General features: G+C 38.8%; 1 protein-coding gene across 4 annotated transcripts in view; it reads left to right on the top strand.

Annotated features, from left to right (window-relative positions):
- LOC122817080 (ankyrin repeat domain-containing protein SOWAHC-like) overlaps positions 1-16,974 on the top strand; it is an 877,444-nt gene that overhangs the window by 725,514 nt on the left and 134,956 nt on the right. For all 4 annotated transcript variants that reach the window (XM_044090234.1, XM_044090232.1, XM_044090233.1 and 1 more), the window contains exon 12: positions 16,416-16,508. In XM_044090234.1, the coding sequence (XP_043946169.1) occupies positions 16,416-16,508 (93 nt within the window). The remainder of the gene's footprint in view (positions 1-16,415; positions 16,509-16,974) is intronic.

The raw sequence follows: 16,974 nt of genomic DNA, 5'->3' as shown, positions 1-16,974 counted from the left end.
CTTTCTAACCCATCCTGCAAGGCTCAGGTTTCAACTGTGTCAGCACACATACTCCCATACTACTTAACCCTTGTCTTAGTGAGAAATTTAACCTTCTGACACTGAACCCTGCCTGCTTGTTTCCTATATCTCCAGTTGGGGAATGTCTGACTCTAGGCTCATAGTCCTAATCCTACCTTCAGCCGAAGCTGGGGATGGATAGCATCCTTTCTCTAACCAGGCACCTACCTCTCTTCTCTCAAAACCCCCATTACAATGGGAAGGACACCTTACCTTGCTAAAAACTTCCTCAGGTGGCTAACCTACTTCATGTCCACTCTAAGACCCGTCAGATTCTCCTGGCCAGTGAAGTTATATCAGTGCTCCCTGCATTGGAGGAGTTCCTGTTGCACACCATTTTCAAAGGGATCTCTTTCTCTTTCTCTCTTTCCAGGTACTCTCCTTTCCAGTCTTCAGGGAAGGATTTCTCCTGTGTCTGTAAGGGCCCTTTCCATTGGAACAGCTGGCCCATCTACTACCTCTATGCAGGGCATAGGAGGAGCCTGCCATTTGATCTTCTGTACCCTTTAACACCAGGCACTTCCCCAGTGCAGTGGTTAGCACTGTCTCTCTTCAAACCACCCTGACAGTTAACACATAGGAATAAGACTTTGAGGTTTCTATCCCTACTTCACTACCTCTCTTCCATTAAGATTTGGGAATCTTCTCACAAGTCAGGACTGCAACAGTGAAACACGAAGAATATAATACAGTTGTGTACGCTTACCATAAATGTAGTTATTCAAGTGTATTCACTGTTGCAGTCATCTTCCCTCCCTCCTCCCTCTTAGCCTACAGGGAGACTGTTATTTTCTTTCATGTACCAGGGATCCCTCCTGTACACCCCTGCTTGTCTCGGGATCCTCTCCCTATCATCTGAGCTTGACCTTGCTGTTCCATGTACCGTGGAATCCTACCCGCCACCTTGCCCTGTTAATCTGGCCTTGACCTACTGTTCCTGTTGGAGGGGCTCCGAACTACTAGGGGCAAGAAAACAACTGAAGTATTGACGTAGGTGGACTGCATTTATACCCCAGCATACTGACTTCAGTCAAGTGCGTCCATCGGTCATAGGAGAAGGGAGTCTTTTACTCTGGTAGTCAGGCTGACAAAGGGTTTCCACGGCAGGAAATCCCACAAGTCAGGACTGCAACAGTGAATACACTCGAGTGTCTACATTTATGGTAAGTGTACACAACTATACTTTTTTGCTGGTGTTGGTTCATAAATAAATTACAAGAACCTTCTGCCTTGTAGGCCAATTGTTAGGTCTGTCTGTTGACCAATATCATGTTATAGGTAGTGGCATACAAAAACAAAAATGGCCTTTTGGTGGTTGATTTTAGCTGCTGCATTTTCCATGAGTGTCAGCCTGTGTTTCAGGGGGGAAAAAAGAACTATGTTGTAAAAAAACATTAAAAAACACACTTTTTTAACAATAAAATCACATAACTGCATAGTTAAATTAGTTTTTTGCATCTCACAGTTTTGGTCTGGTTGTCATTCATTTTCCTTGGAAGGTTTTCATTTTGCAAGTTTTAGGGAAGGCTACCTTAATATTAGCAGCTGTTGCACAGCTCACAAAACATCTTCAGCAGTCAGATGTAAAAAGCCTGATTCTGTTTACAAGCCTCATATACCTCACATGATTCCTACTAAAACTCTGACCAGGACTTTTGCTTCCTCATGGCATCTTCACACAAATGAAGGGATGAAGGCACGTGTTTTTTTTTTGTTTGTTTTGCATTCCATGTGCTCATCTCTGATAATTCAAAGTTTTGTATGCCTGGTGCTTGCCTATGATCCAGTCTGTATTATAGTTAATAGATTCTCTTGAGGAGGCACTTTCCCCCACCAATCAGCAAGAGTTGTTGCCCATAAAAACTGCTACACTCTCCAGCATGCAGCCACCAGAAACCCTGTCTGAACTAACAGATTTACTTTATGCCTGAGAATGACATTACGACACAGTGCTTTTGTATATGTTGACCCAGTTAAAAGCAGTTCATGTCTGATGCATCCTGTTTCCGAGAAGGATTACAGTAGTATTTTATTGCTGTTAAAAGTGAGTGGCTTGTAACTTCATGCTATATGGGTAAATGTCATTCTATAATTAAATCAGAAGGCTAAGTTTCTGTGCATGTGCGGCTGTGCATATACACACACACACACACACACACACACACACACACACACACACACACACACACACACACACATTCATTCACTCTGCACCCTCTTCAACCTAGCAGAAGGCTCATAAACTGCAGCATGTCATTGTTCTGTTCTGGTTTAACAAGGAATATTGGTTGTTTCTCTCCTTCATTTTATAGATCATACTACTGCATTTGTCTTGGTTCTTTGATAACTGTTTACTTTACAGTACAGGAACCACGCAAGCACTTGGAAGCAGAGTTTACAGGTTAGATGTCTTTTTGGTCAGTGCCACATACAGCTGTTTTTCTGTCCCTAAGAAAATGCTGAGAGCTTTGAACTATTCCAGGGTAATGCTACAGTTTGCACTGTTACATTCTTGAAGATCACAAGATTACAGACATACCACTGCTGTGCAGCAGCTTTTTAACTATTCATTTTCACTGATGAATCTATGGTTGCACTTTCTGTAGTTAAATTATGACGTAGATATGTTACAGTGAAGGAAAGGCACATGAAGGTGGAGTGAAATGATGTAGCCCATAAAGACCATAATGTTAGTTATTGGGGGGGGGGGGGGGGTGTGTGTCAGGAAAGGAATGTTAAGGAGATTGGATGGGCTCGATTACGAACTAAAGATGGAAGCTAGAATTTTCCTCCAGATGTTTTTTTATACTTAAGTGATGCAATGGGGTTATATGAAAACATATGCAAACACTATATCTGGTCAGTGGTTGAGACACGATTACGTACACAAACACATGCATGTACTACCCAAAGCTAGCTGTTATGAACCACAAGTCAGACGAGCTAGACAAGTTTGCTTTCTTCTGTTGAGTAGCTTAAATCCCTGACATTGTGCATCTCACTAATCAGCAAAAAATATATGTACTAGAAGTAGAAAGCAGATAGATTGAAGAACATTGTGCATCCTTTGGATGTGGCAATAAGCTTAGCCCTGCAGTACTTCCTGTCCATGGACTTGGTGAATAAGTGTCTATGTGTGGTCTTGGCTGCCTGATGTGTCACTTTTTACTTTGGAGAACTGTTGGAAGATTTGTATATCTTGCAGTGTTTATAGTTTATACAGTCTGTATTTTGTTTGACTTTAATACTGCATGACTTATGTTTTACTCAGAGTGCATCTGTTCTGAATAACTTGCATATCTTGGACTTTATTTTTTAAATAATTTGTATTTTCAATGCTTTGTATTAAAATTTGGACAGTGTTTAGGAAGTAAGCACTTAAAATTGAAGTTGAAGCCCACACCCCCCTCAGACAAGATGTGTGGCCCTGAAAGTACCCCCCCCCCCCCATATGTTACAGTTTTCACATTCTTGATGTTCTCAGAAATGGGTTGAATACTGAAAATGACAAAGTTGCAAGATAAAACAAAGGCAACCACCAGGCCCTATCCTCCTGGCCAGTCTGTGAGCCAGTACACTTCTCCATAGCTAATACATCATAAATCCACAGTCATATGGCCTCTGAGCTGTATTGTTTTATTTTTATTGTTTTATTGAGCCCTAAGTTTTTCTTTTGTTTTTAATGTTGCCCAACATCAGAGAATGTATAAGCAGGAAAGTGCACTCCTCACATGGAGATGCAGAGAGATCTCTGACCTTTTTCAAGTACTACTTTACACATTTTTTAAATGTTATTATTTATTTATTTTTGTTGCTGTTTATTACATTTGGAAGTTTGTGCTTTTATTGACATTGGGAATGTCTGCTCATATTTTTGCCCATTAGTTTTTTGCACTATCACCCTGTGTTGACCATCAAGCCTTGCCCTCCCAGACAGTGTGGGCAGTAGTCCTCTGGCCCTCTCATTCCTAGTGGCAAGGGTTGTGTTAGTTAGGGAGTGGGATGCTGTCATCTCTGCACTGGGAGAAACTATTTTTTTTTCCTTTATGAATCCGTAGCTTTCTCTGCACATGGTCTGTCACTGGCAAGGAATTGGTGTGTAATGGAATTTCTTTGTGTGTGTGTGTCCATGCCTCTATATTCAGTATAACCAACTGACCCTGCCCCACCTTGTATGCCGCACCCTCTGTACGAGTCCCAGTCTCCAGTAGGACGTTAACCACTGTGTGCATGTGTATGTGTCTGCATGCGCACAAGCGTGAGGAGATACACTCTCCCTGCCTCTCTTCCTATAAAGAGAGAAGGAGGCTAATTGTCAAAATTTCTGTTGTCCCCCACCCCAACATAAATGGCACTCCAATCAAATTGGTTATAATCAGGGTTTTATCTCTGTATGCCAACACAGCTGGGACTTCAGGGTTTTTTTCTTTGTCCTTTCAAAATAGATACTTAAAAAGCTATGTTCATCAAATGATTGGACTCTAATGCTTGATGAATTTTTTATTGCATTTGCCTATATCTGAACCTGCCGATCTTATGACTGTGTTTGAAAAATGAAGGGAGATAGAATTTTTGAAAAAAGACAGTCACAAGAATGTTTGACACTATTTTTAAGCAGAATTATGCAGTAATAATGCTGTGAAGTGAAGCCCATTAGTAGCAATCGGAAAACTTTTGACTATGATATTAAAATTTGACACTTACAGCCCTGGATATCAAAAGAACTTAATAATTTTTATATAATGTATTGCCCAGAATGTGGGTTATTTAGAGTTTAGGGAACCATTGAGATTTGCCAGGTTCAGTGCAGGCTGATGGTGTTCTAATTTATTTTATTTTACATTTGTTGACCGGGAAGGTCCAACTGGATATATGTCCATTTTCAGCGGAGGCCCGGGGAGAAAAGCTCCATATAGAAGACATAAGACAGAACAGCATAATACAATGTAAAATAAATAGATAAATGCAATCCAGAGAAATTGTTGCATATTGAAACCATTCCACTATTAGTATAATTCAAGATAGAGGTTATACAATATATTTGTAGGTCACTTTCCAAGTTCCCAGCCCAGCATTAAAAAGTTCATATATATTTGTGTGTTTCTTTATAGGTTACTTAAAATACATTCTAGATTTCACTTAAACAACATGTTTGTAAAGAGTAATTAGGTTAGGATTCAGAGACACTGCACAGTAGAAAAGTGTGGGGATTAGTCAGGGGTAGAGCAAGGACAGAGCCATTGCATAGTGAAGTATTGATTAAGGTTTTTCTTTAATTGGGTTGGAGAGGGCTGTAAGTTTAGTTCAGTAGTTCCAGACTTTACCAACTGAGTTCATAAACAGAGCTTCCCCAGCTGAGTTGTTATCTTTGGTGGTGAAAGCTAGCATTTTGTTAGAGGCTCAAAGCGTTTTAATTAATAATCTGGAGTAGTTAACTTAATTTGATCAGCAACCTGTGGGGTATCGGATCCGAGCCGGCAGCTTTCCAAGCTAGAAATCCGAGCTCCAAGCCCCTCCCCTTACCCATAATACCCTACTACCTCCCTCCAGTCCTCAGATCTCATTTGCCGCGGCTTCTTGAAGCACGAGTGACGAGCTCCTGGTGGTTTGTGAGTAAATTAGAGGGTTTTATTCTCTAGTTTTTTCTTCAAAATTGTGTGTGTGTGCATGTGTGTTTACTTCCGACCCTTAGTATACTTAGTTAAAAATTTTTTATAGTAGTCTGTTAGTTGTAGTCCCCCTTCCCCTTATCTGTGTGTGTTAATATGGCTGAAGGCCCTAAGGCCATATTTTCTAAATGCTCTGAGTGTGGCCATAAGCTGTCCCCAGCCGATGGCCGCACTCAGTGCGTTATTTGCCTGGGGGTGGCCCATCTTTCATCAGGCTGCCAAATTTGTGCGGCCTGTAACCCCCGGGCTGTGAGGGACAGGAGGACCAAGTTAATCCTTGCGGGCCTTTTGCTTGCGGATTCTGCTTCGTCCTCGTCCCCCTTAGTGGCACCAACCGCGGCTGCGGCTGTTCCGCTGACTGTTCGTACTCCCCTGGCTGGGACTCAAACTCCCACTGCGGCCGAGGGAGTGAGGAACTCCAGGAAGAGAGAGAAAAGGGACAAGGAGCGTGACAGAGAGAGGCATAGGAGCCACAAGCGGTGGGCCAATTCTGCCCCCTCGGCCCCGCCGGCTAAACAGCTCGGGCCTTCCCCCCCTCTCGGCTTCATTCTCCACATTTCTCTCTGGAGCCGGAGGAGGTGACCCGGTCACCTTCAAGGTCGTCTAGGCGGCCTTCCCGGCCAGCCTCGGCGGCTTCTTCTAGATCCACTAGGAGCCTTTCAGACGCGGACATGGACCAGATGATGCGTCGCTTTCTCCAGGCCCAGATGCAGATGTGAGTGCTCTTGCCTCCCCCCCTCCGGGGGGGAGCTCAGCCCCCTTTTTTGCCCCATTGCTCTTTCACTGATCCATTATCGGGTTTCGGAGACGTCGGATCCAGGTAGCGTCGGAGCCGGGGTGTCGGCGCCGATAATAACCGCTACTTCCAACGCCGGCTGTACCCTCAAGTTTGTCAGGTCCTTTTTCGGATCCGAGCTCTCGGGTCCGTGAGCTGCGCCTCAGATCCAGAGGGGTTAGTGTGTCTTCAGCTCCGATGCGGTTGGAGCGCACTGCTCTTTCGGGTCCGATCGCGTCGACTCCAGCGCCGATCCACACGTCGGATCCGAGGGGCTGCTCTCTGATCCCAGGGAGAGCAGTTCACCCTCGGCCTTCGACGTCGTGAAGAGGGTCATTTGGAGGCATTCGATAGTGAAGTATTGATTAAGGTTTTTCTTTAATTGGGTTGGAGAAGGTTGTAAGTTTAGTTCAGTAGTTCCAGACTTTACCAACTGAGTTCATAAACAGAGCTTCCCCAGCTGAGTTGTTATCTTTGGCGGTGAAAGCTAGCATTTTGTTAGATGATCGAAGCATTTTAATTAATATTTTGTGATGTATCCTTCAGCCTGGGATCCCATTCATATACAGTCAATCTATAGTTTCATCCCTAAGGATGATCTCATAGTCACACTGCAAATCCATGATTGGGAATAGAATTGTGTGACAACTGTAACTCAGTTCATAATATAAGATCTCATAGATGGTAGGTTGTAAATGTTTAGTAGTAATGAATGTCGGTAATGTTATGTGAAATTGATCAGTGAATCAAACATAAGCTTGTAACTTTGCCTATTGACTGTGACATCAAGAGTAAATGTGCTACAGGGTTGTTGACCAGTGAGCTAAAAGGAAATAAGTGGCTAATAGCCAGGTGTTCAAGCATAGCTCACTATTGCAGCTGCTTACTGAGAAAGCTGCTATGTTTTTGTTTCAAATGCATCCAGAGCCATCCAAACTATGATAATATTTTCTTAATTTACTGCACTTGCTTTATACGGTTATCAGTACTGTTTTTGAGCATTTTTAAAGCATTTATTTCATTTCATGGCAGAAGTAGTAATTTCTTGGTTTGTTGGCTTTTCTAGTTCTATGTGCCTCCAAGGATGAGTTGGCTAGGGACATAGTTGTTTAATTTGCACTTGGGAGTTGCTTTTGCTGTACTTTTACATTATGAAATTCCAGGATCATCTCTTTTGTGGCGGAAAGTATTTACCTAGTCTGTTTGAGTTGGGAATCAATGTAGGAAGCTCAAAGTTGCTAGAGGTTATAGGAGTCAGTTTTCAAGCTTTTTTCTTTGCTATAAATTAGGCATGGTTTTGTGGAGCTGCTCACCAGGCAGCAGTGGTTAGTGTCCTTTACAGGGTCTATGGTTAATCGTCGAACGAACTAAACATTGAATGGCAAAACAGCAAAGGCACATCATCGAACCTGTGAGACAAGGAAAGTAACAAGTTGGCCAACACTACCCCGCCTCGCAGTTCCCCACTGTAGTGCAATCTCTGAGTTGATATATATAGTTGGGGGTGGGGTTAAAATGCTGCCGTTTGTGAGACAAGGAAGTGTTGGCCAAGTAGTTACTTTCTCCATCTCACAGGTTTAATGAAGTGCAGATTCAATGAATGGACTTCTAATGATGTGCTTTTGCTTTTTTTGCCATTTGATGTTTAGTCCATTCGATTAACTGTATACCCATCCTTTATAGTAACAAATGCCTAGATAGTAAAATTTCCCAAAGTATAGTGGCATTGTGCAGAAATAAGCTTAGTGCAGTTAGCTTGCCCATCCAATAGCAGTACCATATTTTAGCATTGCATAACTTCTTGCTCTTAACCTCAGAAACTACCCTAGGTGGCACCTGTTAAACTCTAATCCTTAGTGGCTCACCCTATTACAGGGCAAAGCAACAGGGATATGTAATTTCCAAATGTCTCTGAGGCCAACTTGGTATGTTTGGCACTCTAAGGCAATGTAGCAATTGTCTCATGTCCTCAGAGAGCCAGTTATTCTTTAAAGAAAATAACACTGTATGCAAGAGATGTAAGTACAGAATTTCCTTGGAGGCAAAAATCTCACATACAAATAAGGTTATCAGGAATACTTACATCCCTCAGACACACTGCTTACCACACACATACATTGTCTTGTACAGTGTCTTATATTGAGGCACTTAAAGGAAACCTTCTTAAATGTCTAAGACCTCCATTGCTACCTAACGGTAACACTGCTCCTCAGCAATCACTAAAGCACACACCAAAAGTAACACCAAACACCTCACATAAGCTTACACCCAGTGGTCTCCAAAGAGCAAAGCACATAAGGCAAGCATATACTTTACCTAATACTTTTGTCATTGAAGCTCCGTTGTGCAACACACAGATGCCCCTCTCACCAGTTAGATAAGGAGAAGAAAATGGTTAGTTGCCTGTCTGGAGCCAGGATCCACAGTATCACACATTCACTCAAGTTACTGCATCCCAAGTACCAGTATGATTCTATACTAGAATATGTGGATGTAAATGGCCTGATACTTAATCTTACTGGACGATATGAAAAGAGTTATAATGAATCTCTCAGAATATGTGTCACAGATAGGTATGAGTCTTGCATTGAGCAGCATTCTACCTTTCCCAAGGTTGATGCCCCAATATGAACATAAAATGATTGATTTTAATAATTGGCTTGGTTTCTGGTGTCCCTGCAGGGAGATCCAATATCTGTCAGCATGGGAGAACATGGTCAAAAGACCACATTAACAGTATACAATAGGAGAAGTTAGCACGAATCAATGTGGAGATGTTGTATCCAAAACCAAATTCAAACCACAAATTACAGATGTGCTGAAACGAGGCCAATAAACGCTCCAAAAATACGACAAGTTTGTTTATTGATTAAAACAACAATGCGTCTCAAACAACAGTGCGTCGACCTAGGTTTCGTCCGTCTCCACGGACTTCTTCAGAACACTGTAGCATAACAAACCAAATGCTTAAATAATCAGCTTAATCCCATTAAACAACCTGTCACCTGCTTGATTGCATAATGAGATAAATGAATACTTAATTAAATTGAAATAAAATGTAAAATTTTTTAAAAACAAGCATGGACAAAATAGATAGACCTTGAGGTTTTAAATTACACATAAGATATACATAAACAATGCCTCGTATAGCAAAATATATCTACTGTATATAATTAAATCAATGAACCACGTGGGCAAATATGTATATATATAAAAATATATATCATTTAAATGCATATAAAGATATAAATGTAAATATAAATATAATAATTAATAAATATAAATAATTGAATAAAACACTAGTGTAATGTAAACATGTAAATGTTTATACAGAGAGGTGTTAATAATAAATAAATATATATATGTCTCGTCTTAATGTACTTATGCATTTATTAAATATGTTGAAAAATATAAAATGAATAAAATGGCCGTGTTTGTGAACATATGAATGTATCCTGTACAGATGTGTCATATCCAATATAAATTGATAAAAATTAATATAATATTTAAATACATGAATATATGTCAATATACCATTTTAACTACCTTTACTATTGTGTAACCATAATATGGGTTTTATGCTAATATATTCATTCAACCCAGGATACTGGTGGGCATTCAATAAAATTTGCATTCTTAACTCCATTGTGTCAAGGTTAAATTTGGTAACTTTACCTTGCTGATCCATATATTGGTGGAATATACCAAAAAACTTAAAATGGTGACTTTTGAACTGATTTATATGTCTAGCTAAGGCGTTGGTTAATTTTCCATTTCTAATATCCGATATGTGTTTTAATCCTATCCCTCATACGCCTACTAGTTTTCCCAACATAAAAACTTTCGCAGTGTTGACACACTGCAATGTAAACAATATTACGTGTGTAACAATTAATATGTTGGTGTATCCTAACAATATGTCTATTAACTGTCACCATTTTATCAATGTTGATTACATATTTACATACAGAACACCTCCCACATTTAAAATTACCCATAGGTTTGTTAGAAAACTTCACAGCCCCAGCGTTTAGACCTTCAAACAACTCCTTAAATGATGTATCTTTCCTGAAAATGTATGTAATACTTCCTTTGAAAAGTTCCCCCATTGTGTTATCCAATTTTATGAAGTTCCAATTCTTTTTAATAATGCTTCTAATGACCTCAAAAGTGTCATTATAAGTAGTGATAAATAAAGGTGTTCTATTACATGCAAATCGCTTGTTAACAATGTTTTTAGTTTGATTGCTACTAATGGACATACCCACAGTATCATTCAATAAGGCTTTATAAAAGCCATTCTCCCTTTTATTTATAACTTCATTAGCAATGCTACTACAAAATTCAGTTGGGTAGCCCCGATTTAAAAAAAGTGTGATAATGAATTTTAATTCTTTGTGAAAATCCACCTCCTCACTCACCATTCGGGCTGCTCTAACCAGCTGGCCTTTGACCACAGCCTTCTTCTGGTGGTCAGGGTGCCAGCTGTCATAGTGTAGATAGGAGTTTGAGAAGGTGGGTTTTCTATATATGTTTGATGTTAACTTATTTTTGCTAGTATCAAAAGATAATTTAATATCCAAATAACTTATACTATCCTGACTTACATTATATGTGAATTTCAAAAACCATACACTACTATCTAGATACTCAATGAAGGCCTTTAAACCTGCCTGTTCACCGTTCCAAATAATAAATAAATCATCTAAAAATCGGCCATAAAACTTAACATGTTTAAAAAATTCTGAATTGAACACATAATTTAACTCCCAGTATGTTAATACAAAGTTTGCAAAACTGGGGGCGCAAGCTGCCCCCATGGCCACTCCACTCTTTTGTTTAAAATAGGCGCCTTCAAAATATAAAAAATTATTTTTCAACACGATCCCCATGAGTTTAGTCAATACATTAATTTTATTTTGATCATATAAATTTGTGTAAAATAACTGTTCTTCTAACCATTCCAGCCCCTTGTCGTGGGGAATGACCGTAAACAAATTGCAAACATCCATAGTAATAAATGTATCCCCCGGATTGAATACAATGGAGTTAATTTTGGCTAAAAAATCCCATGAGTCCTTTAGTATATGTGCAAAAAATTCTATGCCAGGTTTTAAAAAATTATCTAAATATTGGCTTATAAAATGTGTTTTGCTGCGTTTACCATCCACAATGGCTCTGAACTGTAAATTATCCAAGCCTTTATGTATTTTGGGGATGCCAAAAATACCACTAATGACTGGATATTCATTCTGTAAGAAACGCCAATCCTGTTCATCTAATTCACCCTGATGTAACATATCAAATAATGTTGTATCTATTCTTTTATGAGCTATGTTAATTTCATTCTTACTAATTTCAACACAAGTGTCTCCCGTCAAAAGGGCATTCATATAAGTTACATAATCCTGGTAGTCAACAATGACTACTCCACTGCCCTTGTCAGGTTTCATAATTCTAATACTTTTAGTTGACAGAATTCTTTTTAATGTGGCTTCCTCCTTTTTAGTCATATTGTTATTATACTTTGTATGGTATTTCGTAAAAACATCCCTAATATCATTTTCCGTTACTTTTTCAAAAAAGGCCACCTTCTCGTGCATGGGTGGATTAAGCGTACTTGGTTTGGACAACTTATGTTTACCATGTATATTTATGTCACAAGGGTTATCTTGGTACATAATTTTTAAATTTAATTTCCTAGTGAATAATTTTAAATCAACAATTGTATTCACTATATTCCCTCTCCTACATGGAACAAAACTAAAACCCTTTGAGAACAGGTTAACACAATCACTATCAAAAGCCTGACTTGTATAATTATATAGTGTAAAGTCACCCTTATCATTAACCACAATATTAGGTTGAGATAACAAACCACATTCCCCTTCATGATCAGAGCCACTATCAGGTGTTGTATCCACAACAGCTTCTTCATGTAGTAAACCAGACAAACCTGTACAGTTATTGCACATAATATTGCACACAAAACTCTTATCTCGCTCATTTAAAAAACTAGTGTTGCATATTAATGATTGTCCATCAAACTGATGTAAAGTTAAATCATTACTGTCCATAAAATCCATAGTAGTCCGTTGATTTATTGCACTCGTAGTGTTATCCGTCTGATCGTCTAATACCCCAACGTTAGATATATTGTCCATGTTTGAAAAATTATTAAACATATTATCAACCAAACTATTATTACATATAACCTTTTCTATGATATTAATGTCTTTAAAAACCAAAGGTGCGATGTTATTGCTAGCATCCGTTTTTATCGAATCAAAACTAAAAGTTGAAAGCGTATGGGAGTGCTTACCAAGTACCTTTTCATGGTGGACGCCATCGGCTACTTGCGCGCCCCCCACGCGTTTTTTTGAAAATTCACTTTTTTGTAGTAATCCGGATCCCTCCTCGGCCGTGCGCCTGTATTTTCAAAATCGTCATCATCCTCGAAAACATATTGTCCTCTCAGTCTTTTGGATCTTCTGAGTCCATCAGCATTACCCGGACTACCATGTTGTCGTTGTACATATTCTTCCGGTTGAGGAGGGGAAGTGATGTCATCGAGTACATCCAGACGGCCAATACTATCGATCGTTTTATTCTTTGCATTATGTGTACAATGTGACTTAGGGTATACCCTGCCAGATGCATAGATCTTGGTATCCCTCTTAATTTTATTTTGTTTTTTATCATATAAAATGTCACAGCTATGTTCCACATCCTTGATGATGTTTGCATAATTTGTATAGTATTAGTCAAACAAAAGATCCTGGCTGATGCTGTTGTTCAGTTCTTCTATCTCAGATAATAGGGATTCAATTTTTCTATCATTAAATTTGATCATAATTTCCAATATTGCCAAACCGGTCTTGTTAAATAGTTCATGTAACTCTGTTAACATATCTGGTTCACGCTCCCTGCCATTAGGGTATCTCCATAATCTGAGACCTTTCTGTACTAACCCTAATTCAATGTTTTTACGCAAATATCCATTTTCCATTTGCGTACGCTTTAATGTAACAATTTCACTTCAAATTGTTTAAGTAACTCCCTCATATTTCCCTTCACAATATGGGCATCAGCTTTTTTGGGAGTTTGTGTTGAGTTAAACGAATACTGGTTAAGTTTCCAAGATGCATTACTAACCAGCATAACCCGGTCATGAGACCGAGCCATATTTTTATGTTGATCAGTTGTGCCGATACCGCTAATACCTGGATAGTCTGACGAAGGGGAAGCTTGGGTGAGCGGCAAGCCCAAACTCCCCGTAGATGTAATGTCTGTGTTGGAAGCTGACATAAGCTGGTGGATGAGAGCAGTATGAAGCTTCAACTGCTCATTCATTTCTTTAAGTAACACGCCCACATCGACCACGCCACCTTCATCCTCCATAACGTATAGACCCACAAGAACTATACCAAGAACCGAATGCTCACCAACAGTATACAAGAGGAGAAGTTAGCACGAATCAATGTGGAGATGTTGTATCCAGAACCAAATTCAAACCACAAATTGCAGATGTGCTGAAACGAGGCCAATAAACGCTCCAAAAGTACGACAAGTTTGTTTATTGATTAAAACAACAATGCGTCTCAAACAACAGTGCGTCGACCTAGGTTTCGTCCGTCTCCACGGACTTCTTCAGAACACTGTAGCATAAAAAACCACATGCTTAAATAATCACCTTAATCCCATTAAACAACCTGTCACCTGCTTGATTGCATAATGAGATAAATGAATACTTAATTAAATTGAAATAAAATTTAAATTTTTTTTTTTTTTTTTTTTTTTTTTTTTTTAAAAGCATGGACAAAATAGATAGACCTTGAGGTTTTAAATTACACATAAGATATACATAAACAATGCCTCGTATAGCAAAATATATCTACTGTATATAATTAAATCAATGAACCACGTGGGTAAATATGTATATATATATATATGTATATATATTTATTTATTTATTTATTATTAACACCTCTCTGTAAAAACATTTACATGTTTACATTACACTAGTGTTTTATTCAATTATTTATATTTATTAATTATTATATTTATATTTACATTTATATCTTTATATGCATTTAAATGATATATATTTTTATATATATACATATTTACCCACGTGGTTCATTGATTTAATTATATACAGTAGATATATTTTGCTATACGAGGCATTGTTTATGTATATCTTATGTGTAATTTAAAACCTCAAGGTCTATCTATTTTGTCCATGCTTGTTTTTAAAAAATTTTAAATTTTATTTCAATTTAATTAAGTATTCATTTATCTCATTATGCAATCAAGCAGGTGACAGGTTGTTTAATGGGATTAAGCTGATTATTTAAGCATTTGGTTTGTTATGCTACAGTGTTCTGAAGAAGTCCGTGGAGACGGACGAAACCTAGGTCGACGCACTGTTGTTTGAGACGCATTGTTGTTTTAATCAATAAACAAACTTGTCGTATTTTTGGAGCGTTTATTGGCCTCGTTTCAGCACATCTGTAATTTGTGGTTTGAATTTGGTTTTGGATACAACATCTCCACATTGATTCGTGCTAACTTCTCCTCTTGTATACTGTTGGTGAGCATTCGGTTCTTGGTATAGTTCAAAAGACCACATTACTTTGCCAAGGATGGGCTGCACCTGTCCCCCCCCCCCCCCAGACTTTCAAGTATTGGCTACAACTTTATCCACCCCCTTAGAGCCTTTTTTAGGTAATTCCAAAAAGACAAAACTACCAACATAAAGAACAGGTCTACAAGCAACCTTAAGGTGTTACTGCTGAATGCTTGGAGCCTAAACAAAAAAACTCCACACCTTTCAAGCCCTCCTCACACTGCAGATTGTAGACATTTATGTCATGACTGAGACTTAGTTTAAAATTGTAGAAAGTACTCTGGCAGTGCAGGGCTACAGTGCCTTCCACACATTTAGACCAACAGCAGCAGAGATTGGAGCCAAAGGTGGACGTGTCTCGTTCTACATAGCAACAAACATACCTCCAAGTTAGTTATACAAGATGATACGATGGAGCTCAGCCATGTACAAGTCACCATAGATAAGGTACCTCACCATATCACAGCTAGCTACAGGTCACATTCTGTGTCCCTACATTTTCACAACTCTTACCTAAACCTAAGCCACTCACTGTCCAACCAAGATACCCTGTTGATGGGTGACTTTAACTATCCCTCAATATAGATTTATAGAATGTTAGTGGAAAGTGTACACTGCCTCAAACTCACAGGCAAAGCACTTCCTGGACTTTATTATCACAAACACCCTGGAAGAGCTAATATATGCTCCAACCAGAGGATCAAGCATACTGTATCAGGTACTTGCCAAAATGTGAGAGTGTTGTATTTGTCGATTATTCTGCAGTAGACTTAGCTATATGGGTTATGTTTGCAAAGGATATACTAGTCAGTCAGCTTCCAAAGTGACAGTCCATTAAAATATGTTTTTCTTAGCATAAAATATATTATTTCACATAAAAAGTTAAGTTTATGACATAAAAGTGAAATGGGGAAGTTTTATATCCTTGAGTCTGTGAGTCCCTTATTCTTAGGTAGTTCAGTCTTGTTATGAATTTGTTCATGTCCCTTTAGCTGTATACATTGCTGAGTCTTTTGTCCAGAGTGATTTTTTACTCAGTAGTTCTGCTTTACTTTGTGATTAATGGCCATTTCAAGGTCTCAGTTATCTGTAATTGTACTCTATAGCCATCAACTTTATGATACATTAATAAAGCCTATGCACGTCCTTTTGTTTTCTTTGGATGGGTGGGAGTGGAGGATGAGTATCAGGAAGGCACCAGAGAAGGTAATTTCTTCCCAGATAAGTAAGGTAGGTTGTCAGTAAACCATTACTGTGTAACGTGTGCCTCTGCTTATTACAGGTGCCAAGGAGAAAGTGCGAGATTATAGTGGTCGTCTTCCTTCACAGTACCTTAAAGGGGAACATTCTCTAGATGATTCCACAGGAGCAACACGTAAGATTATAAATACTGAATTTTTTTTCTCTCTGTATATATCAACTTAAGTTTTCAGCAGTGACTTTTAGTAACATTTGATGATGACATTGGACACTGGCAGAGATGCATGTAGAAACTCCCTTTGACTGTATTTTCAGGCATTGCTGACCCCAGTTGTGGAGTATGCACTGCACATTAAATCAGAGGAAAAGCTGCTTAATCAAACATATCATACAGATTTATAATCTTGACCATACAGTGATCATTATTATTTTGGCTTTTTGAGGGAGTGGATTTGAAAGATGCATATTCAAATATAGGTCATGGTTTTGTATTGTAGATTTAGTGCTTCAGATTCTGTCGACTTTTGTGTTTCAGTTCTTGTGCCATAGATGTAACACCGCTCCTTCTTGTCCTCCTGTTTCAGTCAGCAAAACAATACATCACCCATTTATGTTACATCTATCTGTGTGTCACCTGTCTA

Source organism: Protopterus annectens, chromosome 12.part0 (genome assembly GCF_019279795.1).
Source record: "Protopterus annectens isolate FY-2018-M chromosome 12.part0, PAN1.0, whole genome shotgun sequence".
Taxonomy (NCBI): domain Eukaryota; kingdom Metazoa; phylum Chordata; order Ceratodontiformes; family Protopteridae; genus Protopterus; species Protopterus annectens.
The sequence above is the reverse complement of the archived record's forward strand: the minus strand, read 5'-3'. Positions and strand labels throughout refer to the sequence as shown.